The following is a 22,869-nucleotide window of genomic DNA, read 5'->3' as shown; positions in this document are numbered from 1 at the left end:
TCTTTTCGTATTGCTGCGTTTGAAAGCACGGCCGCAGAGTCCTAAGCATTCACTCATTCCGATAGATGAAGATCCCGCCACATATACCTTCCAGTAACACATCGTTTGACGTACTCTACATCTAGTCGAGGTTATAGAAACGCAAAGCATCACTTACATTCTTTAAAGCACGCTGTATCAGTTCCGGTGATGTTCCTTTTCTCTATAAGAGTTCAACCCACACATTAGAATACAAACAAAGACATGGTGATCAGTGAGAGTAAAGCAACCACTTCAACTCGCCCAAAACCAGCAACCCCCCAACAACTCCCAACACAATCTCAATAGCAATTGCTTGAAAAACAATCTTAAAGTACCGAACCCTCGCGGACAACTCAAACGTCCCCCATGCATCCACAATATCCAGTCTCTCACCCCCACCCCCCATCTTCACCTTACCGCCAAACTGCCGATCAAAGGGCACAATGGGATCAAGTCCCTCAGGCAACATCGAAGCCGCCACACGAGTGAATATCGCATTAACAGGTACAGTGAGTAAGAAAAAGAACATAAACAAGAGAACAACACCAAATCCTCCCTCTCCCTTTCCACCACTCGATCCCTCCCCACCAAGAATACCCACAATAACCCACCCAACAGCCCTAGAGACAGCCAAATTCAGCGAAGAAGTCACAGACATGACAGCACTATGCAGCACTGCAACAGGAGCAATCCGTCTCCAATGCTGATACCCTAGCATGCGTCGATAGCCGACGAAAGGCGATTTATCTGCGATGACTACATGAACCCATGCCATTTGCCATCTAGCGAGGAACATCCTGCCCATAAAATTGGCTAGAATTGAGGCGAGGGTCATGTGGATGGGAATGGGGATGAAGGCGGGTATTAAGAGGGCTAAGACCATATCTAGCGAGATGAAGGCGAGATACATGCGGAATCCGCGGAAGGTGGAGAAAATACCGCCGCCACCGAGGGTGAAGAGGTAGTTGATGGATGTGCGGAGGTCGCTGGTTATTGGTTTCGAGACTGGGGTGGTGGTAAATTCGGGATCATTGGAGTTGGTGGCTTGGTTGTCGAGACGGATGTAGGGGGGTGGGTCGGAGTTAGGGTCTTCGATCGCAGCTAGGGCTCCGATGACTTGGGAGGTGTAGGCGACCTGTTCTCTTTCATGAGTATAGTACTTGTTGTTATTTATTGACTATTCCCTCACCCAGAAAGTTGCAAGGAAGAAAGCAAAAACAGTGAAGAAGATGAGAAAGATGCCTATCCATTCTTTCACCAGAGGGTCTTGACCGGGTTGAAGCCGAGCTGATAACACTTCCGTGCCTCGGCGTATGAGAGTAGCGCTAACAGATGACATGTTTGCTCGTTAAGATAAAAAAAAAAAAAAAAAAAAAAAAAAAAAAAAAAAAAATTAAAAAAAAAAAAAAAAAAAAAAAAAAAAAAAATAAAAACATATTGCAAAAGTAAGCGCGGACGAGAGACATAGGAATCTGATATAAATCGCCACTTTTATTCGAAGCTAAAATGTCTCAGATGCAAACCATGAAAAGTGCAGGGATCTCACCTGATTCTTCCTCGCCAAGGCCGTAGTGCGGGGCGTTTATGATAAGCGAACATTTTGTCTCACTTATGGTGCTCTCTAATTCTGTTTGAAAGAAGTTCTTAGTAAGGTCAGTGAGTGTAGGGCACAAATTCCCCAAAGGGAAGAAAACAAGACACTGTAGGTGCTTCGCAGTTGTATATGAAGTTAGTATGAAGATCGATGTCAGTGCGCTGGGCTCCACTTTTCCACCCGATGAAGCATCTTGCTTGGCCAATGCCGTAACAGAGCAAAAGAGGTAAATATATCCTACTTCAATACAGTTTGATTTTGAAGAGAATACTTCCTCATTATTATGGCAACTCACTAATACAGCTTTATCTTAAATACCCATTCATCGCCAGCGCAAACCACACAGCTACACTATACACGTTCCTCCAGATGAATCAAAATCAAGGATAAACCGTCTCGTAACCATCATCGCTGCCATCATCAGTCTCATACCAAGTGATGTTATCAAAGTACAGCGTTCTAGTCGCATCAGTGTAGGCGTCGGTATCTAGGAAATCCAGTTAGCAAGAGTAACAACCTCAACCCTAATTCATCTGATCAAACAACTCACCAATACAATACTCCCCATTCTTAAAGTACCACCCGGTAGTCAACGCATCATCATCGTCCCAAGTCCCAAAACCCACATCAATATCCGACACACTGTAAACCTGCTCCCCATCCCACCAAACCTCATAAGCGCCATCACTCTCCTCCGACACGCGCATATGCACCACGACACTATGCCACGCATCTCTCTCAATATCATCCACAATCGTCGCCGTAGTACCAGTAGAGCAAGCAGCACGGTGCGTAGTCTGCAGAGTATTGTTCACGATCTCGACGGTGCCACACCACGAGGAGCAGCCTCCGGGGCAGAATTGCTGGGCGATGATGGCGCTCTTGTCCGTGGGGTAGGTGACCGAGGGCACATAGATAGAGAAGCCCTGCCAGCCTTCCTTGGTCATTTGGGCCACATTGGTGGTGGTGTCGTTCTCAAAGACGCAGATCTCGGCGCCTTTGCGGTCGCGCGTGCCGTCGTAGTAGGACTCGTCGAAATAGACGGTGAGGTTGCCGTCTGTGGCGGTGGAGTAGGATGGGGATTCTACATTGCAGGCGGAGAAGGGGGATAGCCCGGAGGTGAAGTTGCTGTGATAGATGGTACCTGCGGAGGCGAGGTGGTGGAAGAGAGGGAGGGAGAGAAGGGAAAGAAGGGACATCATGTTGAAGTGTTGTGCAGCTTGGGATGATGTTGAGAAGGGAGGATGTGGTGGTGATACAGGCTACTTTATATATTTTGTATTTACTACCCTGAATCAATTGAGTTTGATATCTATATTAAATTAGGGTTGTCTTGTGCTTGTTCTTCAGGGGCATCGGCAAATGAAGCAACCGTTCTTCCTGCTCCCCACCTGATCCACCTTCTTCCCGTCTTCTCGGGAAGAACGCGTATGCCACTTAATTTATGCACACCGGCGCATTTTCCGGCTGTTCCCCGCATAGATATTGACTACATTCCTTAGCTTAGTTAATGGATCGGTCCCTGTCCGGCACTTAGCCCGAGGTCTAATCTAATCATTGATCATGAGATGAAAGCTAGTAATATGAACAACATGCCACCACCAAGACTTCAACTTTACTACTATCAAACAATCCGATCATGCATATTCTCAAGCTATGCCTTGCGGTGGCCACCGCTACTCACGTCCACGGGCTGATCCAAGATGTCCCCAGTCTAAACGGTACGAGCTAGAAGTCAACCCTCAACATCCCCACTAACATGCTTATCCACACCAGGGCCCGTAATGATGGTCCCCGACACACCCGGCTCCAAAAACAGAACAAATCAATTCCAACATCCAGGCCTTTGGCATAGCCATGACCAGCTCGAGCTCATGCGAACAAATGTCCTCAACGGTGTCGAGCCCTGGGCATCTGCATACACGCGATTCGCCCAAGATCCCTACTCCAACGCCTCTTATGAAATGCAAGGCCCGTATCCCGTAATCAGTCGTGGGCAGATAAGCAACTATACCAGTTTCCACGATGATTCTCGCGCTGCATATCAGAATGCTATTATGTGTAAGTACACAAGCTCTAAGGGCCTTTTCCAGGGCTAATACTTCGTAATAATAAAGGGTACATCACCCGCAGCCAAAGCCACTGGAACCGCTCCACCACGATCCTTGACGCCTGGGGCTCCGACCTCGAGAACATAATCGGCACAGACAGATCGCTCCTAATCGGCATCGAAGGTTCCATCTTCGCCAACGCAGCTGAGATCATGCGCTGGGAAGGCGGCTGGGTCGAGCAAGGCGCGACATACAAAGGTGGCTCGGGCTTTAGCGTCCAGCTCTACTGGCTTTTCGCCCGGCAGAGTATCATCATCGGGCAAGCGAACTACGGCATGGCAAGTATCATGGGCTTGCTCAATTTCGCAGTCTATCTGGACGACGTGGCTCTATACAATTTTGCCTTATATGCATACAAAAACGATCGCTGTGCCGGGGTGCCGTATAATTATCTAGCTTCCACTGGCCAGAACTCCGAAGCAGGTCGCGATCAGACCCATGTACAGGATGCGCTGCAATGGACGGCACTTGCTGCGAGGGTCGTCGCTAACCAGGACTATGATTTGTTTGCTTTGGAGGATAATCTTATCTTCACCGCAGCGGAGTATGCAGGGAAGTATCTCATGAATCAGACGGTGCCGTATGATGCGAGCTTTTATCGGTGTGAAGTGGTGTTGGTGGATGGTCCTTGGGCGAACATTTCCGCGGTGAATCGGTATATCGGGTATCAGGATGGAAAGACGAATCCGGCTGCTTGGGGTCTACTCTATTATGAAGCTTTAGAGAGGGGGGTTGATGTGCCTTGGACTTCGCGAGTGAAGGATGTTTATGATGCTTCTGTGAAGGGTCAGGCCTCGCCGGTTGATCCGTTCAGTTGGGCGGATTTGCTGTTTGCGGTTGCAGAGAAGTAGATAAGTCGATGAATGCACTTGCTTGGCATGTATGAATACACAATGGGATTTCAAATAAGTGGTAACAAAGTGGCATAGCTCTGTTCCAATAAAACTCTATATGGACTTTGAATACTGAAGACCGAGATTATTCTGTTCACTATATGGTGGTAGTACTCAAGAACGTCGGTTAGATCAGCACTCATGTCCGGGATGATTTCTCAGAAACTTTTTATACAGTCACTGTCACATATTACAGAACCATTCATCACTAACTAGCTACTAGCAGGCAGACTATACATTCCCAAATACACAACAATTGAACCGCGACCTAATAAACATACCGAAAATTTGGATTCTCCCTGTCCGTCAAATCCTGAAACGCCAGCTCATGCGAGACATCACTGCTTTCACCCTCCTTCGCCTTATTCCTTCTCATCAAAATCACCCTTGTCAGGACAACCAGCGCAATGAACACAGCATAAATCACAATATGTGCCAGAAAGCCGTGCAAGTATCGCGGAGCGTCAGAATTCTGGAAGATCTGCGGAGCGATGAGATTTCCCACCGCCCAACCAACAAAAAGGAATGTCATGGTGAGACTCTTCTTAGTCTGACCGGCTGTGTTGCGGGTAATGAGGGAAATAATCATGTTGCCCTCGGCGAGGAAGAACTGCGTGCAGTAAAAGGCGATGAGCATGCCGCCCGCGTTGGATTCTGTGGGCGTTACGACGAGGATGACGATGGTTCCGACGATAGCTGGGATGGTCCAGAGCTGGTATTTGGTAAGACTTTGGTGGTGAGTGGATGGGTAAGGATGAAGCTTACTATCATAGTTAAGCACGTCTGTTGGAAGCGCTGTGAGCACCATGCAGATCCGACCATTACGATGATTGTCCATGAGCCTTGGGCAATATTCAACAGCTCGGTCTGGAGCAGCGAGAAGCCGAACTGCTCGATGATCAAGTTAGAGAAAACGCCTAGACCGCCGATGACTAGATTGGCCACGAGAATGAGCATCACGCAGCACCAGACGATAGGGTCCTGGATTGTTTCGATGACTTGATATCTTTTGAATTGTCGGTTCTCGATTCCGGTCTCGTTATGTCGTACCCGCTCTACCATCAGTTTCTTGTCTTCTTCGCTGTAGCACTTTGCCGACAGAGGGCTGTCCGGTAGGAAGAAGCCAATGAAGAAGGACCACACGCATGTAGCACATCCAAGAGCGAGGAAGAGCAATTGCCAGTTCTTGATCACCCCGCCTACGTACTGGGAGGTGCCGAAGGCGAGCAGACCACCGATCTTTTGTGGGTAATTAACTGAGCTGCATCTTCAATGGCAAAGCGAGAGGAAGAAAGACATACCATTAGTTGCACTCCAGTCATGCAGTACCAGATTGAGTTCAACACCGACTGCTCTTCTCGCTTATACCACATTGCCGTTCTAATACTGAGGTCAGCAAATCATCTTTAGATATAGCAACAAGGAAAACACACATAAGCATCATCGCAGGCTGAATACAGCTCTCGAAGAACCCCAACAGAAACCGGACCGCCATCAACGATCCAAAACGTGTAGATGCAGCCGAGCATGCCACGATCGCACCCCAAATAAATACATTGACAGAGAGCATCTTGGCAACTGGAAACTTCTGCAACAGTAAATTCTGGGGATATTCGCCCACAAGAATGCCGATATACAGAATCGTACCCAGTAGCGAGTACTAAATAATAATCAAATCAACATTAAAGGTACATTGTGAGCTAATGATGGGTTGGTGTGTACCTCTTGTCCGACCAGGTGTGCATCGTCCTTAATACCCATGATAGAGGCATAATTCAAAATGCCCTTGTCAAGTGACTGAAAGAAATAGGTCACGATCTGAATAACTAAGATACGACGAGTGATCATCCAGAACAGTCGCTTATCTGTCGCCTCGTCGATCTCAATGCCTGGGTCTGCTGCATAGGGGTCTTTCTTCTCGGTCGATTCGAGGTGATCGGCTGTTGTGGTGTCTATATCGGAGATTTTGGATGCCATTGTGGAATCTGGGGATTGTGGGGTTGTGGAGTTAGGCAAATTGAACTTCAGAGAAGGTTATCAATGTATGGATTTGTATCCCCCGGACTCAGTGTGAGAAAGAGCTTGCATGGTGGGGAAGGCTTAGCTGGAACGTGTGTCTCGTAGGCTCGTCGGAGGGCCTCCGGGAGATGGCCCGAAATGCCTATCCACGGAATTTTGGCATGGACTTCCTACGCGGAGGAATTCCCGGACCCTTTTCCGACTGCGAATGCATACTGCCACAAATGGGGAACGAATTCTTGTAGAGAGGAACAAGCAGGTCTTAACAAGTCTCTTATTGCGTATTCAGTATTCGATTAACTTCTCCTAAACCCAGCCTCGGTCCTTTGTCAAACTTGGAACAAAATGTCTATCGAAGCAGGACCCCCAGCGAGCGTCAACGGCACCGGCTCCGAAGTACTCCCATCCAAGCAATGGACGCGAGTACTCGAAGCCCTCTATTCAGAATCCGTCCTAGCAAAGGTCTGGTTCGTCGCATCCAAGGCGATGGGTAGTGTGAGTGATACAATTTTTAAGCTATTATTAGATCTGTCTGCAAGCCAGGGAATTATTATTGACAGAGACAGACAAACCCTCCAACCCTATACCCCGAATACACTGGCGAAGACAAAACCACATACATCTACCGAACCCTCGACTTCTGGACATCCGGGTTCTTCCCAGGCTCTCTATACCTTCTCCTAGAACGCAGCACTTTCTTCCGCGACCGGCATCCTGCTCCCCATTCCACGCAAGCAAACAGCGACTCCGTTCTCCGCCCCCATCCCCTCCAACACGAGCACCTCTGCCGCTGGTGGACAGCCAACCTGCACCAAAATGCCCTTCGTAAGGATACCCACGATCTAGGCTTCATGATCACCCCCTGGGCAATGAAGGCATGGACACTTCATCGAGACCCAGCAGCATACAACGCCCTCGTACTAGCAGCCCACTCCCTTGCTAGCCGCTTCAGCGAATCAACCCAGTGTATCCGCAGCTGGGATCAGTGCATCACGAAGCGCTATGCATACAAAGACCCGTCGCAGGACTTCCTAGTCATTATCGATAACATGCTGAATCTGGATATGCTATTCTGGGTGGCGAGAGAAACAGATTGTTCAAAGCTATATGACATAGCTAGGGCGCATGCGATCACCACGCAGAAGCATCACATCCGGGATGACTGTACGACCTTCCACGTGGTAAATTTGGATCCCAAAACCGGAGCAGTCAAGTCGAAGCTCACGAACCAGGGATACAGTGACAGTAGCTGTTGGGCGCGGGGCCAGGCATGGGGGATTCTGGGGTTTGTGCAGACCTTCGGGTGGACCAGGGAGACGGAATTTCTTCGCACTGCTAGAGCGCTGGCGGATGTATTTCTTGCGAGATTGCCGAATGATGGCGTCCCGTATTGGGATTTCGATGCGCCTGTTACTGACACCTCACCGCGGGATACTTCTGCTGCCATGATCGCCGCTTGTGGAATGCTGTTGCTTTATAAGGCTTATAAGAAGCTGCAAGATACTGACGCAGCTAATCACTACCTTCGGGCCGCGATGAAGCTGGTGGATTGTACTGTCGGAGGGTATCTTAATCCCCCACTGCGTTTCGAGGCTGGCCCTTCGTTGGAGGTGCCCGTCTACGCTGACCAGTGTTCGGCCCATCAGACTGAGGCTTGCAAAGGCTTTGAAGCACTGAAGGTGGTCGGGGACGCAAACGCCTCTGAAACTATCTTGACGGGCGCGACGATCAATAATTATGAGTTTGCTCCTCGGCGGTGGTCGAATCACGGACTTGTATATGCTGATTATTATTTTTTGCTGTTTGGAAACATGCTTCTTGAGATGGACTTGATTGATGATTTTAAGAAAAGGTAGCATGGTACAAGCATCAACTCCCCATTTGGGTGGGAATGTAGACTTAGAATATAAGGGTTCGACGTGAAAGCGCAAAACAATCAATCACGCAGTTTTGTTACTGGCCTAGTTCTCAATTCCGTCGGTCGCCGAGTCCTTGGTTAGGCCCCGCGTATTGCCGTAATAACTAATCCGCTGTCCTGGGCTAGATGTCACGTCGAAGAGGTGCGATATATCTGTCGGCATGAGACTAGTCATGGAACTCTCCGAATCATGCCTGGAACCTGACTCATGACTGCGGGTTTCAAGGGGAGAAGAGATACTAGGATCCGATGGCAGTTGCATAGTATAAAAAGAGAATGGATCTAGGCCTGTCGGCGAGAAATCCTGCTGGAAGGCTGGTGGCAGCGGTGGGAAGGCTAGGCTGAATGGGTCGAATGAGCAGCCAGTAGACTGCTGCGTAGGGAACGGAGCCAGATGTAATGGTCCACCAAGCGACTCATAGTCAGGTGGATCATCCGAGTTTGTTCCCACGAGATCCTTGTACATCTCCTCCTTAGACTCATCTGAATAGGCGGTCGTGCGAATATCCAGGCTCGGACGAGATACACAGGCTCGGTTCTGCTGGGCTTCGATCAGTCTAGTTGCGAATTTGAATGCTAGGCTGTCCTCCTGGTGGGCTTGACTGCCGTCATGCTGTCTTGTCCATCGCTGTGAGATCTCCATCAGGTTTGCTATCAAGGTGTTGAGAGCTGGGGATGGCGGCACCCTATTGTGCCTAGCGTGTGCGAGGAGTGTGCGGCCGGCGATGAATAGACAAAAAGAAAACTGGGGGTTCGTGAAAATGGGAGAAAAGGATAAGAATTGATCAGCAATAGTTGCTATCTCTGAAGCTGCTTCTAAGCACGTATCGGCGGAGGATGCCGATGGGAGCCTAATAGGGCATTTCTGCCAGTGCGCTGGTGGATAAGCAATGCCTTGATGTAGCAGAATTACCGCCGTGTTGTGGGTTATGTGTGCCAATGTCAGATTTGGATCCATGACCCTCTGTTCGTTTAGGACGCAGGCTTCGCGCCATTTAGGAGGTAAGTGGATTTTCCATCTGCGCGCATCAGCATCATAGCAGAAAAGAGAAAGGTGAATATACTCACTGAATCAGTCGCAGATCTAGTTCCTTAAATTTCACTAGCCATAATCGTGCTTTGCTGGCATCGTTGATTAAGAAGGCGTGGTGAAGGTAGAAGTTTGTCACTAAGGCCAGAGACTCAGTAGCCTCAATGATGTACGCAAATGCGCCGATGGCTTGCTCTTCACAACCATCCATGGTAGTCGAGTGACTGTTAGGCATGGGAGTGTTCTTGATATCAGAGATTCCAAAATATGGGGTGCAGACTTCCTGCTCCTTCTCCCATAGAGCGCCTTCACATGGAAGACAGCGCTTTACATCCGCATTTCTGAGACTAATCTTCCAGCCTGTAGAGACGCTGCAGAAGCGGTCCATGAGAAAGACGGCCCAGAATACACGTCGCCGCTCCTCCGCTTCGCTCCACGATCGAGATGGTGTAAGAAAAACCATGCGCCTGATTAGCCGTTCCCCAATGCCCTTGACGCGATATAGGTCATCTTCTTCTACTCCAAGTTGAAGTTGCTCTACGGTTCCTGCCATGCTGCCAATGATAGACCATGACGAGGGCCCGCGACCGCGATTTATCTGTTCGAAAGTAAATCAGTCTACTTCTCTCCAAGACATAGCGTGGCCTCTAGCTCACTGTTTCAAATGCGACAATCACCAGCGCCTGTAGATTCTCAACCGAGAAGGTTTCAGTGCTCTGCAAGATTACCTCTTGTCGACTTTTCTTGGCGATCTCTTTCATATCCAACGTATCGCCGTATTGTTTGTTTTTTGAGAAGCGGGCACAGACAGAGACAATGGCATGTAAGATGCAATTGATATGCACTCGTTCTTCCAGCGATCGCATCCGCTCGCGAAATTTCTTGACGTGTAGTATCGGTATCCATGGATGTATATTGATGAAGTAAAAATCGACGAGTTCGGTCAAGACGGCATCAGGCAAGGGGCTGGCCACGCGAGACTCGGATTCTAGAGCAACCGCATGGTAAACCAGCTCATTTCCCAGGCGGGCGCGTTTGGCTTCGGGAGGAGCACATTCTGGTGGCGCAGAATCGGCTGTATTTGCTTCTGTGCTCGTTCTTTTTGTCGCCACGTTTGCAGAGTCTAGTATTGAGGCCTTCAGCTGCTCCCGACGCTCCGCCAGGGTCGTGGCTGCCGTGGTTCCCTTGACCAGGGATCGCGGGGGCTCAGTGTTCGGAAATAAAGACTGCCACATCTGCTGCCAGAGCATCTCCTGGCCCAGAAACATATTCTCGAGCGTCTCGACGCGGCGATATAGCTGGTCGACCGCCCCAGCTCGGAGACCAGGCTTAGTTCGTCGATCATCGTAGACGCAAAGGACATCCGATCGCATACATTGTGAACAGGGCTGCGCTCGATTGCATTTGGCCTTTTTCTTGCGACAAAACTGACAGGCTGGGATTTCCTCCTCTCCTTTGGTAGTTGTCTCCGGCAAGTCTCCTGCGCTGGCGGTGGTTCTCGCGGCTTGAGATTTTGCGGTCATCGGGTAGACAGGGCTGAAATTATTGAGGTTCACGAGAGGGATGTTTTCTCCAGGAGAAAAGGAACGTCTGACATACAGAACTACACATGCTCAAAGACGAACACCCCTATGGGGAATTCCTTCTTTTCCCCGCAATTTGCACTCGTCATGCCACTCCTGGAACATCCTCTTTGCCGTTGAGCTTAGTTGACATGGAGCCCTGCGCTGCACCAATCAACCTCCTGTCGGCGGGCGGGGTAGTTGCCGGCGAGTGTCCGACGCCGGAGATTTTCCTAAAATGCTTTAGCAAAATGTTCGATTTGCTATATTAGAAATGTGAATTAGGAAATGGATCGACATATTCGGATAGATCACTGATCAGGAACTCCCGCTTTTAACTGTAGGTAGTGGTTCGTTGCTACTGTCAAGTCTTGATCAGGAGTTGGGGCGCGCTGGCCCTAATCGTACAGGAAAGCCGGTTTAGTCTCCGACCTTCACTAACTCACTTACAGTATCTCGAATAACACCGGATATTTACTGAACTAGCATGTCAGTTCTCCCCGAGTTCCAGCGTTTGCTTCTACTGATGCGTATAGGACATAGAAAATGTATTTCGTGCGGAGTGGAAGACAGACCCACCTGCAGTTAATATCCAGGGTCCATGTCTTCAGGGAAGGATCGGCGGGTAACTTACGTATGTGCAGGGGGCACCAAAGACCCTTCCCGCGTGGGTGAGTGCATCATGAAAATCCTGCAATGCACTCTAGACTATCCTGAGTAGAATGCTCCGTAAAGGCAGAGAACAGCTAGGTGGGGCGAACGAAAAGAGAGGGAGTTTGCGAGCCCTGGTGCACGGGATCCACCTGGCCGCGCAACCTGTCAACCCACAATCAGTCCACCTCTCAGAGAAAAAAGCAGATTTCCAGAATTAGCATCAACTGGGTGTTTTAAGGGTCTAGCCAAACAAGCTTGGACCACTCACTTACCAACATGCAACGCACTCGACACGAGGTTTGTGTGGAATGAACTCTTACTACTACGAGCCGAGATTGCAGGAGCATGAAATGGTTCGTCTTCACATCTGTCACCCATAATTGACGTGTTTGCTGGCGTATCGCACGCTACCTAATACGGAAGAAGCTTTGTATATGCCGGTAGGGGTACCTTAACGGCCTATCTTTCCTTTTTCTTTCAATCACATCTAGCTCGGTGGTCGACATACACCATGTCTACGTTTTCTATCGGCTTTGTCCCTTGCATGAGCCGTCTTTCAAGGTTGCTGATTCCTGCAGACAATTCAATCGCCCCTTTTGCAGAGTGACTGGATCTGGACTTACTGAACCTCCCAACTCCGGCACCATAGGTGGAGCATGCCCCCACACAGTCATGATCAGTAGCACAAGTATATCCTCCACATCACCCTGCCGAGACACATTCGGCAGAAGGTACACCCGTAGTGAATGCATATTAAGTCCCCCTTAATCTTCAATCATGCCATCGAACTAAGCCTTCCCACTTAAGTGCTCCATCCGGTGACGTCCCGTTCACCCCCTGATGAAATGCTATTTTAGTAAACGTTAGGCACAAACAAGTCTAATTGATACAAGTCAGAAATAACTGCATGATGGAGTACTACGGCGAGGATAGTAGGAATAGTGATGATAAGGTTGAAACACCGAGTATAAGAGCCACTTCTTCCTTCAAATTGTCATGTCTGTACTCTAAAAACAAGAGTTTGATAGGACCCCAAGGTTCCATTGAATGTATTGGCATCCTTCAGAGTCTTTCCCGACCAAAGTTCAACGACCTTCTGAGGCGAGCCAAGCCCAAGACTCGCAAGGCTCAGAGACGCAGTCTGCGGATAACTCTTCTCGTTCAGTAGAAGCACAACATATCCCCCCTCGACATTTCCAGCCCATACCTGAAAGAGGCCTTCCTTACTGTGAGCCTCTCTATACGTAACAGGCTCTCCAAGAGCGTCTTGATTGACAGAAATGATCGCCGTATTGGTGAGCACACCTAAGCTATCATTGGATAGCTTGCTCAGATCAGCCCCAATGATCAAGGGTGATTTCAGCGCCGCCCAGAACGCAAAGTGTGTCTGTTGCTGGTTAAGTGTGAAATTGGCATTTCCGACTTCGAGCATATCCATATCTAACCAGTGACCCTGGGTCTGATATTGGCTGATTTCTTTCATCTTATTGATGATCGTCAGGACAGAGCAACCGGCATATCCAGTGTCAAGACAGTAGGCTGTCTTGCACTGGCACTCGGTTTCATTGGTAAAGCTTGTCGTGATATCGCCAGACATTCTGTAAGAGTGACCGATATCTATGGACAGGCGCAATGAGTACCTCAAAATGGAAGATCGGTTTGTTTGTGGGTTTTATCTCACCTCCTCCCCAGTGCCAAGGGAACTGATAGCCCCAACCACACACAGAATAGAAGATATCCCGGCCCGAAAGTGCGAGCGCATTCTTCATTGCCCCAAAGCGGATCTGAGGGGCCTCCGTCATCGACTGGAATCCGCCACAGTTGTCGTACTTGAGATAGTCCACGCCCCAACTCGCGATCGTTTGGGCGTCTCTTTCTTCATATCCCCAGCTTCCTGGCCTCCACGCACATGTGTAGTGCCCACTGTCTCCGTAAAGGCCTAATTTCAAGCCCTTAGCGTGCACATCTTCGGCCAGTGTCTTGATTCCCTGAGGAAATGACGTTGCATTGGCTTGAAGATACCCGTCGGACGTGCGATTATAGCTTGCCCATCCGTCATCAAGCAGCACGTATTCGTAGCCTGCTTCCTTTAGCCCGAGAGTACCGAAGCGCTCCATAACATCCTGGACTATCGTGTAGTTTACCGTCGCTTTGAATGCGTTCCATGAGTTCCAGCCCATCTGAGGTTTTTGCGCCAGGCTATTGCCTCCCAGTACGGAGCGGACGAAGGTTAAAATCGCCACGATGGCCAAGCGGAATGAAAAGTGTTGATGATTGCGTCCCATTGTGCTGCTGGTTATACTGGTTGATTTGTGTGCTGAGCTAACCGAGTCGTTTATGGGGCAATTTCGATTCATTTGTAGCAGGTTCGCTTCTCCATCAGTGACTAACTATGCAACCTCCGGTCGTTGTCCGGGTTCTCCGCCGTAGTAGCGGGGACAGGTAGAATAGAGTTAGCAGCTAATAGGGCTGCAGCCTGTCAGACGAGTGATATATTCTCATTGGCTTGGTCGGTGGATGGGGTTACGGTGATGCTCCGGGAGATCTAGCGGCCAAACTACTACTAGTGACCCTAAACAGGTTCCCCGAGTTCCTAGCTAAAAACCCTTCAATTAGATCCTTCTAACTCACTATATCTCGCATCTTGAAGCTGCTTTTGCAACACTTGTGAAACCTCAATATGTTATACCTAGGTCTCCTTTCTTTGATTGGTTTTGCAATAGCCACAACGGACCCTCTAAGCTACCGAAACATTCCCGGCTATGTAGCATCCAGCTCCTCAAATGCGACGACTGCTCTAGATTTTATCATGTCTCGGTCCGACTTGAGCATCCTGTCTGAGAAGATCGAGGAACTTGGCGGATTTGCCCAAGCTTTTGACACAGATCCAGATTGGAAATTTACATTCTTTGCGCCGAATAACGATGCCTTTGAAACTTATACCGGGGCATACTTTGACAGTTTTGAGCCGACACCGTATGTCTCATCAAACTTCCTGATCTTGTATCACTGTTACTGATCCCTCGTAGGAAAGGGAAATGGTGGCTGGGGAACACCATCATCCATCACTATGTGCCTAATTCCGAGCTCACATCAGCTAGTTTCAATGAAACGTTGCAGCGATTCCAGGTGAAAATACCCATCCAGATGTAATGCGCATAGCTGATATCAAGATTAGACTGCCACCTACCTCTTCGTGAGCTCGCAAGTACAAGACGGAACGGTTGTTCTCAACCAAGTGGCAAGAGTAGTGGAATCAGATATCCCGGTTACCAGTGTACGCACTCATTGCTTTCTTGCAAGACCATCGAACAATAATCGCCTAATAATGATTGACATAGGGCGTGGTGCACATCATCGACCGTATCCTAGACCCATCAGCGCAGATTTTCGAAGCCGATCTTCTGCGGATGTCGCAAACGTTCATCGCAGGGAGTTGCTCGAATCCTCAGCTTTCATATTGTTGATCTAACTCAGCCACTTGCAAACGGCTAGATTTATCCCAAATTTATCGTTGTCAGAATATCATCTTGTGGTATCAACCCTGCCAATATTCAATAAGTAGACATCCGTAGGCTAATGAAATCCCACCAAGTGTTGGTTTCATTCCTTCACAGGAATCATACCCCTGTATATGAGGAGCTCCGAGCTAAAACCTACCGAATCAGCCATGGTAATTTCAACGAGTCACTGGTATTCTCCGTTCATTCGGACCACCAAGGCCAGGCACCTACCATAACCCCATAGAACAAAGAAACAGATAGTACAGACAACAAGCAGCAGACAAGGCCAATCCTGCCACGTCTTCTGTTTACTTGGTAACTCTGATTTATTTATAAATCAACAGCATCACCTCACCCTCGGGCCCCCACACCATCATTGAAACTTCTACTGAAAAATACTAAAGCCGCGAACCAACTCCTATCCTACCTCCACCCTCAGCAAGCGAAATACATCCTTCTTCATTCCGCCACCCTCGAAAGAAGCCCACCCAAATGAACCTCCTCAACTACCTCTTCCTCACCATCTACGCCACCACCGCCCTATCCACCTCCATCAGTGCCGAAGAAGAGTGCGGCTCTCTCGGAGTACTGAAAATCGAACCTGCCGATCTCCCCGAAGGAGTCACTCCCGCGGATGTCCGCAAATGCGCAGACCATCCGCTAGGCCATTTGCCTCATCCCGGTGCTGCTGCAGGTGGTGTGTTGCAGCGTATTCTGCCGGGTTGGATGTTTTAAGAGCGATATCATCTTTTTTTTTTTTTTTTTTTTGGGTGTTGGTTTGGTTAGGTTTATCTTGGGGTGTGAAGGTTGAATTGAACATATCTCGGGGCAGAGGGTTTGTCTGATCCATGAGTGATTAGGAGGGCATGGTGTCGTGTTATGGACGAATGAACAGTTTGTATTGCAGCGCTGCGTATGCAATAAACCGGGTGACTGGGGGCTTTCTACGACCAGAGTTCTGGACATGTACGTCCCGAATGTTTCTTCCGAGCCGATTAGTTGCAAGTGTTTAAAGACATTTGCTAGACAGATTTAAAGCTTCCGAATTACCTCCGACCCAGATGCCATCAGCTTGCAAGTCATATGTACTCTTCTCACCGCGCACATGGTATATAGCCTACGGTCGTAGTCGATCCCCCCTAAACTCCTCCGCCGGCCAGCCCTGCAACGTCGTGCCATCCTCAACATGATCCCCCGACAACACCAGCGTATGCTCCAGCAGACACGCATCCTTCCCCATCGACGCCCCCGACAACAACCGAGACCCCGTGCGCATCACACTCCGATCGCCCACTTTCAGCGTATGCAACTCAAAGTCCCCCCGCGTGTTGAGATGGCACACCAGGCTAGCATCATCAACCGTGACTCTATCCCCCAGCGTCACCAGGTCCGGCTCGGTGAGGAATATATGCGGTTCACCGTTGGCGCTCAACGCGCAATCCGCCCCGATTTTCGCCCCCATCGCACGGTAGAACCAGCAGAGGTACGCCGTCCCGCTGAGTAACGACCTGATGCCTATCCCACCGAAGGTCTCCTCGATGAGAATGTCGATGGTGCGCTGGATCTGCCAGCGCTGGCAATAGCTGCTACGGTCATAGGGATAGGAGCCCTCCCGTCGTCGTCCGAGGAGTATCCACTTGGTGGTGATAGCAATTCCCAGAGTCACGACTCCTTGAACTACAGTTACTGCCGCCATAACCGCAGCCAACACACCATACACGGCAAATGGACGCCACCATCGCATTTCAAATGCCATTCCCTCCATGGGGAGAAGATGGCTCAGCACCAGCAAGGCCGCCAGCGGCACCACCATTGGATACACGGCCGTAAAGGCAACCATAAAGCTGGAGTACCCGATGATAGGCCCCTGGCCCAGCACACGGTAGTTTGCCTTCCCCAGGTAGAGGGCGCGGCCGAATGGCCTTGTCGTGTCACGCTCCCCATCGCCGGAGTCCTTCGCATCATCCCCCTTCCCCTTGAGCTGAGGGAAGCGGACAGCATCACCATGCTTGCTGCCAGTCCAGACACTGTCATCTGGATAGGAGCCATTCCGCCGTAGCAACGCGCCCGAGCCCACCATCGTGCGCGTCCCAATGGTCACCCCGGGAAGCACCACAGATCGGTCCCCCAGCATGGCCCCATCCTTGAGGACAATAGGCTCCCTCCCCACCCCGTCCACCGTTACCAGGCACGACCGGGAGCCAAACACCACGTCGTGTCCGATATCCACCAGGTCAAAATCCGGGATCAATTTCAACTCAGTACGGGGCCAGTATACGCGTTTTCCCACGCGTCCACCCAGCAGTCGTACCGCCATAGAGACCAGCTCGTAGTGCGGCCCCACGAGCTGCGACAAGCGGGAGATGTCTCCCTGTGGAATGATGGTGCTGAGAGCCGCGTGTCGCACCTTCTGAGCCGGACGCTGTGTGTTCATAGGGCCTCGCGAGGGCCGGCCACAAATTACATCCAAGCCACGTTTCACGACAAGCACCGCCAGGAACCACGCAACTGGTCCCGCTACAGCAGAATATAGTCGCATGAGAAGGAAATAGCCAATCCGAGTGCGGCTAGTGAGCCAGGACACGGTGTGTCGCAAACGGTCATCCGCGACGGTCGGGTAGCGACTTACGATGGGGAGCAAACCTGCGATGCGCGGCAATTCCGACACGAAGTGTACAAGGATCTGCAGCCACCCCACGACCAAGATCTGCCAGATCCAGTGGGGCTGCATAGCCCTGGCAGAATATTGATCACGATTGGACTCGTCCGCATCGTCGAATTCCCAGGTGGACGAGTTGGCGCCGATACACGTGCTGGGGGGCAGCGTGGTCCCAGGTACCACGGTCGATCGAAGGCCCACATAGGAGTTGGCTCCGATGGTGATGGGCTGTAGCAGCATCGAGGTATTGCGCTCACTCGCAAATGGACGGCATATGCAGTTCTCAAGCACCACACCGTCGCCGATGTGAAGGAGATCGTACTCCCCCAGAGCCGTAAACTCGTCGATAGAGACATTGCGTCCAATACGTGCACCCAAAGCTCGATAGTACCAGATCCGGCTCCTGCCATAACGGTCGAACACACCCTGGAATCTCTTGGTCAGCTTACCCTGTGGACGGGGAAAAATCACGATTCAGTACATACCTTCCCACACACTTGGAGCGCTTTCTGTGACAGCCACCACCGCATATGGTACGGTCCCCACATCGGATACATTCCTGCGCAGTATCGACCAACAAGGAGCCATTTCAGTGCAATGCCTATTAGGGGGGAAATAAAGGCCATCAACAGCTGGACAGTTAGTTGGACGAGGATGATGCCAAGAAGCCGTCCAAAGAGATTCGGACGCAGCGGAAACCGGGTCGATATTTCAGAGAGCAGATAAATCAAGAATGTCCAGCGCAGCGCCTGAAGCATTGGGTAAAGAATGGCAGATGGAACAAGGTTCAAGAATAGCACCCACGGCTGAGTGGAGCTATATGTCTCCCGACAACCTGGAAGCTCGTGGCTTTCAACTTTACGTGTCTCAGAAGCAGCGATCGCTGCCTCGATGATGGCCGTGATGGCGCCTACAGTACTATGCTGGAAAAGAACATCCCCTGCCACAGGCACCCGGAACTCCTGCCGGATCTTGGAAATGAGCTGGCCCGCACTCATACTGTCCCCATCCGACTCGAAAAAGTCGGTCGCAGGCGTCATATCTTCCGGGGCAGCTCTGAGTGCCGTTGCGAAGAGATTAGATACCCGCTGCTGCGTGCTTGACGTGGCTGTTGCATGCAGTGCAGTTAGCTTGGCTTGCACAGCAGCCTCGTCAATCAAGCCATGTGTGTTGCGTGGTACAGGACCATCTAGCACGTCCAATCTGCTGGGAATGAGATATCCGTGCAGAAGCTCTGAGAGGCTGGCGAGGATCTCCTTCGTCGAGACCTCACCAGTTCCGTCCCTGAAGATGATGGCTCGGGGGTATCCGTCCGCGTGGACTTGCAAAAATACCTCTGACAGTCCCGAAACTTGTGCAATGCATCCCTCCACCAAGCGAAAATTAATTTCGCATCGTGTTCGAACGATCGGTACGCTGACAGGTGTATCCACGGGCGGACACAGTGCCTCGTAGTGCCGCTCGGCCGTAGAAACTTGATCTGTCAATGTCTCCAGCCCTAGTCTCTGACTTAGGCCGATGCGTCGCAACTTGTTCCGTGATTTAGGAAGGTCATCCATGTAAACCAGAAGAACAGGCCATTTAGGCTGATGAAGTCGTTCCTTCAGAGCCTTGTGTATTTGACGAAGATCAGGCCTCATGCGACCTGCTGGGGTTACAACCGCCACACCAACAACTTCTTGAAGGGCATCATGGGGAGTAGGGAATGCCAGAGCCTCTCTGATACGTCCAAAAATTATTCGATGACGGGTCTCGGGAAGCTGATACTAAGGCATCCTCGACCTCCACCGGCGATATCGTCTCCCCTCCGCGATTGATGACTTCTTTCGTCCGCCCGGTGATATAAAGCCACCCATCCTCGTCAACATATCCGAGATCGCCCGTGTCAAACCACCCTGCTGGAGTGAACGAGCTCCGGTCCAGTCCACTTTTGATGAGATAACCCGGGAATATGGGCAGGCCTCGGACACAGATCCTACCTATCGTGCCAGTAGGGGCACGCTGCTGCGTGTGCTGAGTATGGAAAATTGCCAGCTCTGGCCCTGCGGCCAGTCCGGTGCTCCCTGGCCGACTAAAGCGGCCGGCCTTAGGTGGTGCCGTAATGGGTACACACTCAGTCATTCCATAGCTGAGTGACAAGGAGCATTGAAATATGTCCTGGAGCTGCTGTGCGAGACTTGGGGGCAGTGCTGCTGCCCCGTTGCATATAAATGTAATAGTGCTTTTCCTAACAGATTCAGCCCGTTGCGCAGCTTCGGCTACTATCATCTCATGCATTGTTGGTGCTGCATAGTACCACGTTGGGCGATGCTCTTTCACCATATCCCAGAAGAGGTTCGGATCAAATTGGGAGCAACAGATTGTCATACCCCCGGCCACAAGGGGAGCCCACAAGCTTCGCATTATGCCGCCACTTTTTGTGTTAGTACAAACCTTTTCGCGTTTGCTTTGCAGTAATAAAGGGATTCATACATATGATGAAGTGGCATCATATTCAAACAACGGGACCTAGAAGTCAAGTCCAGACTGTCCATCAGGAATGTTGCACTGACAAGAAGATTGAACATGGTGATTGGAACTAGCTTTTTTTTACCACTGCTCCCACTCGTGGCCAGAATGATGGCGAGATCATCCGGGCCATTGGGAGCGTGTTGGGCTCGACACGGTTCAATGGAGGAGTTTGCGCAAGTAACACTGAAAGTCAAGTCATCCTCTGGTTGAACTGTGAAGACGAGTAACTCCGTCCTTTTCTGCAGCCGTTTCGTATCCGATTCAAGCATGAGAACTGCATCTGCCCCGACCGCGTCAAGGTCAGTCATTAGTTCCTCAGGGGCTGCTGTAGTTGCCATTGGCACAACGGTATAGCGGTTCGCTACTGCAAGCAAAGCCAGGGCCAGGAGAGGCCCGTTGGGAAGAACGACTGCCACCCGCGGCTTCCCACAACTTGGGTCTGGGAGCTTAAGATCAAAATTTTCTATGAACTCCCGAACCTTTGTGTGTGATATGACGCGGCCTGACCTGGGTTCCAGGAGGGCTGGCTGCCGGGAATCACATGAGATGAAGTTGGTCATATGGGGCATAACCGACTTTATTCTCTGCTGAACATGATCAACTGTCACCACCCAGTCTGGCGAGCTGCCATCCTTGGCTGCCTCTGGTAGTTCTTTCCAGTGCTTTTGGTAGCGTCGCAACAGATCTTGAAATGGCAAAGGTTCACTCTCCCCGTATAACGGCTCGGTAAGCTGGATGAATGCGAGTTTGGGCGATGGTTGACACTGCCCTTGCGATTCCTTCTGTACTCTGTAAATGTTAGGCTATCAGCACATGTCTAGCCCATCTAGAAGCTCCAGTCAACGCACAGACTCGCCATGAGGACAAGGACGTGGGCAAAGCTAGCAACAGGGATTTGTATCGGTAATATGGGGGGTTACAAGAGAGATAGGGATACTTGGGGCGTGCGCAGCAAGCCTGGCAGTCCTTTGCTTATGTCTGAACAATGGCTACCCCTCCCGTAAGCCAGAGAGGCCGGTCCCATCCCCTTGGAGAACCCCAGAGTGTAGTGTCATATGCATATGCAAGCCACACCGCCGTCGTTCACACCCGCCATTGCGGACAGATTGCAATGAACTTAGGGGCGATGCTTCAGATGTAGGGAATTTCACACCGACTAGATTTTAGGTTGCCAGAAAGATAACTTCACTTGTGATTTGTGATGCGTGGACCTTAGTGATTGGTACATGCAGTCTTGCGTCTGTCCTCTGCAGGTCGATTTCCTATGATTGTGTCGCCTTGCATTGGAGGCAGTGGACTGCTTGGTATCCCCGGAACTTAGTACCGAAGGGATCTTTTGACTCGGCGATACGACAGTCTCTGTACACATAGCGTGATCGACAGCCCGGGATTTATTGTATCCTCTCGATGACCACTGCGTTGTACTACTATGAGCTCTGCGCTGGCATGACCTTGCTCTTGCTCGGTCTCCCATTTCTGGGAAACAATGACCATTATTTAAGGATTGGCTCTGCTGACTTTCCTTCAAGGTTTCTCGCCCATACTTTACTAGCAGGTAGGCTACCGCAGCAGAAGGCCTAGATAATAATTTTCATCGGCCACAGGTTCGCTGTTTAGTTTTTTGACTCTGTGCCATCGCTCGTTATATCATTTCTCCAATCAGATGTGTTAACTTCGATCGGATTCGTCAATCAAGCGAGTCATAAACGTAAACATAAACGTAGAAATCTGGTCAGCAAGGACATTTTGAGCATCGGTCAGCTGTCCAAAGATTGCATCTTCCAATTCTGTAGATGCGATTGGCGACAAGCACCCAGGCAGTTGGTATTCTGGCCCGTTGAGGAAGAAGTGATAAAGTATTTTTATCTTTGGTTCATGATGTGGATGAGTGGCCATTTATACAGGCGATCGTCCCCACTTCTCGACAATGGAAGGAACACGAGTGAAGGCATTGTTTGCTTGTCGTCACAATCTTGCCAGCTCATTCCCAACATTGTTAAGTACTCTCGCTTTTTCTCAAGTTACTTCTTTTTATTGATGTAGATATTCGCGAGGCTGAAAGACGTTGGTCGAGTCTGAAGAGCGTACTCACACCCTCTTGGTCAAGTTACCCTTCTTGGCCTCGAGTTCTCAGGAAGATTCTGGCGGGGCAGCTGAACAATACGATTATACATGCTATAATTGACGATCAGAACGCTCACTCTGTCAAACAATAAACCTGGCAGTGCATTTATACGTGTTTATCGCTATTGGATCAGGCATGTAAGGGGAGATTCTGATAAAGACTGTCGTCCAAGAGGAAGAGAGTAAGTTCTGTAGAACTTTATAAAGATCAATATGATACTAGACGCGAAACTTCTGGACAGCTACCTCTAAAAGGCAAATAGGAAAGAA

At 50.1% G+C, this 22,869-nt stretch overlaps 8 protein-coding genes across 8 annotated transcripts; 3 read left to right on the top strand and 5 right to left on the bottom strand.

The window, feature by feature from the left end:
• Positions 1 to 184: 184 nt before the first annotated feature.
• Positions 185 to 2,817, bottom strand: BO88DRAFT_370008 (uncharacterized protein; the record flags this gene model as incomplete). The annotated part of the gene is made up of 4 exons (XM_025704162.1): positions 185 to 1,156; positions 1,211 to 1,326; positions 2,019 to 2,102; positions 2,166 to 2,817. 4 exons carry the CDS (start codon positions 2,815 to 2,817, stop codon positions 251 to 253), a joined length of 1,758 nt encoding a protein of 585 aa, XP_025560417.1. The 3' UTR covers positions 185 to 250.
• Positions 2,818 to 3,254: 437 nt separating this feature from the next.
• On the top strand, positions 3,255 to 4,577 carry BO88DRAFT_469031 (uncharacterized protein; the record flags this gene model as incomplete). The annotated part of the gene is made up of 3 exons (XM_025711595.1): positions 3,255 to 3,336; positions 3,392 to 3,676; positions 3,733 to 4,577. 3 exons carry the CDS (start codon positions 3,255 to 3,257, stop codon positions 4,575 to 4,577), a joined length of 1,212 nt encoding a protein of 403 aa, XP_025560416.1.
• A 310-nt stretch (positions 4,578 to 4,887) lies between these two features.
• On the bottom strand, positions 4,888 to 6,596 carry BO88DRAFT_345929 (putative MFS transporter; the record flags this gene model as incomplete). The annotated part of the gene is made up of 5 exons (XM_025703322.1): positions 4,888 to 5,331; positions 5,385 to 5,858; positions 5,921 to 5,999; positions 6,053 to 6,279; positions 6,342 to 6,596. 5 exons carry the CDS (start codon positions 6,594 to 6,596, stop codon positions 4,888 to 4,890), a joined length of 1,479 nt encoding a protein of 492 aa, XP_025560415.1.
• A 387-nt stretch (positions 6,597 to 6,983) lies between these two features.
• Positions 6,984 to 8,543, top strand: BO88DRAFT_469027 (glycoside hydrolase family 88 protein; the record flags this gene model as incomplete). The annotated part of the gene is made up of 2 exons (XM_025711594.1): positions 6,984 to 7,133; positions 7,199 to 8,543. The coding sequence occupies 2 exons, from the start codon at positions 6,984 to 6,986 to the stop codon at positions 8,492 to 8,494; spliced, it is 1,446 nt and encodes a 481-aa protein (XP_025560414.1). The 3' UTR covers positions 8,495 to 8,543.
• Positions 8,544 to 8,599: 56 nt separating this feature from the next.
• BO88DRAFT_346056 (putative C6 transcription factor) lies at positions 8,600 to 10,959 on the bottom strand (the record flags this gene model as incomplete). Its single annotated transcript, XM_025703327.1, has 3 exons — positions 8,600 to 9,575; positions 9,625 to 10,184; positions 10,243 to 10,959. 3 exons carry the CDS (start codon positions 10,957 to 10,959, stop codon positions 8,600 to 8,602), a joined length of 2,253 nt encoding a protein of 750 aa, XP_025560413.1.
• Positions 10,960 to 12,796: 1,837 nt separating this feature from the next.
• BO88DRAFT_427696 (glycoside hydrolase family 27 protein) lies at positions 12,797 to 14,087 on the bottom strand (the record flags this gene model as incomplete). Its single annotated transcript, XM_025709032.1, has 2 exons — positions 12,797 to 13,419; positions 13,484 to 14,087. The coding sequence occupies 2 exons, from the start codon at positions 14,085 to 14,087 to the stop codon at positions 12,797 to 12,799; spliced, it is 1,227 nt and encodes a 408-aa protein (XP_025560412.1).
• A 395-nt stretch (positions 14,088 to 14,482) lies between these two features.
• BO88DRAFT_345647 (uncharacterized protein) lies at positions 14,483 to 15,269 on the top strand (the record flags this gene model as incomplete). Its single annotated transcript, XM_025703303.1, has 4 exons — positions 14,483 to 14,778; positions 14,832 to 14,931; positions 14,981 to 15,079; positions 15,144 to 15,269. 4 exons carry the CDS (start codon positions 14,483 to 14,485, stop codon positions 15,267 to 15,269), a joined length of 621 nt encoding a protein of 206 aa, XP_025560411.1.
• Positions 15,270 to 16,422: 1,153 nt separating this feature from the next.
• Positions 16,423 to 21,571, bottom strand: BO88DRAFT_427694 (acetyl-CoA synthetase-like protein; the record flags this gene model as incomplete). Its single annotated transcript, XM_025709031.1, has 6 exons — positions 16,423 to 18,390; positions 18,450 to 18,596; positions 18,822 to 19,679; positions 19,732 to 20,377; positions 20,437 to 21,262; positions 21,550 to 21,571. The coding sequence occupies 6 exons, from the start codon at positions 21,569 to 21,571 to the stop codon at positions 16,423 to 16,425; spliced, it is 4,467 nt and encodes a 1,488-aa protein (XP_025560410.1).
• Between the last annotated feature and the right edge of the window lie 1,298 nt (positions 21,572 to 22,869).

This window comes from Aspergillus vadensis (genome assembly GCF_003184925.1).
Source record: "Aspergillus vadensis CBS 113365 unplaced genomic scaffold BO88scaffold_20, whole genome shotgun sequence".
Classification (NCBI taxonomy): domain Eukaryota; kingdom Fungi; phylum Ascomycota; class Eurotiomycetes; order Eurotiales; family Aspergillaceae; genus Aspergillus; species Aspergillus vadensis.
This window is presented reverse-complemented; position numbering and strand designations above follow the sequence as displayed.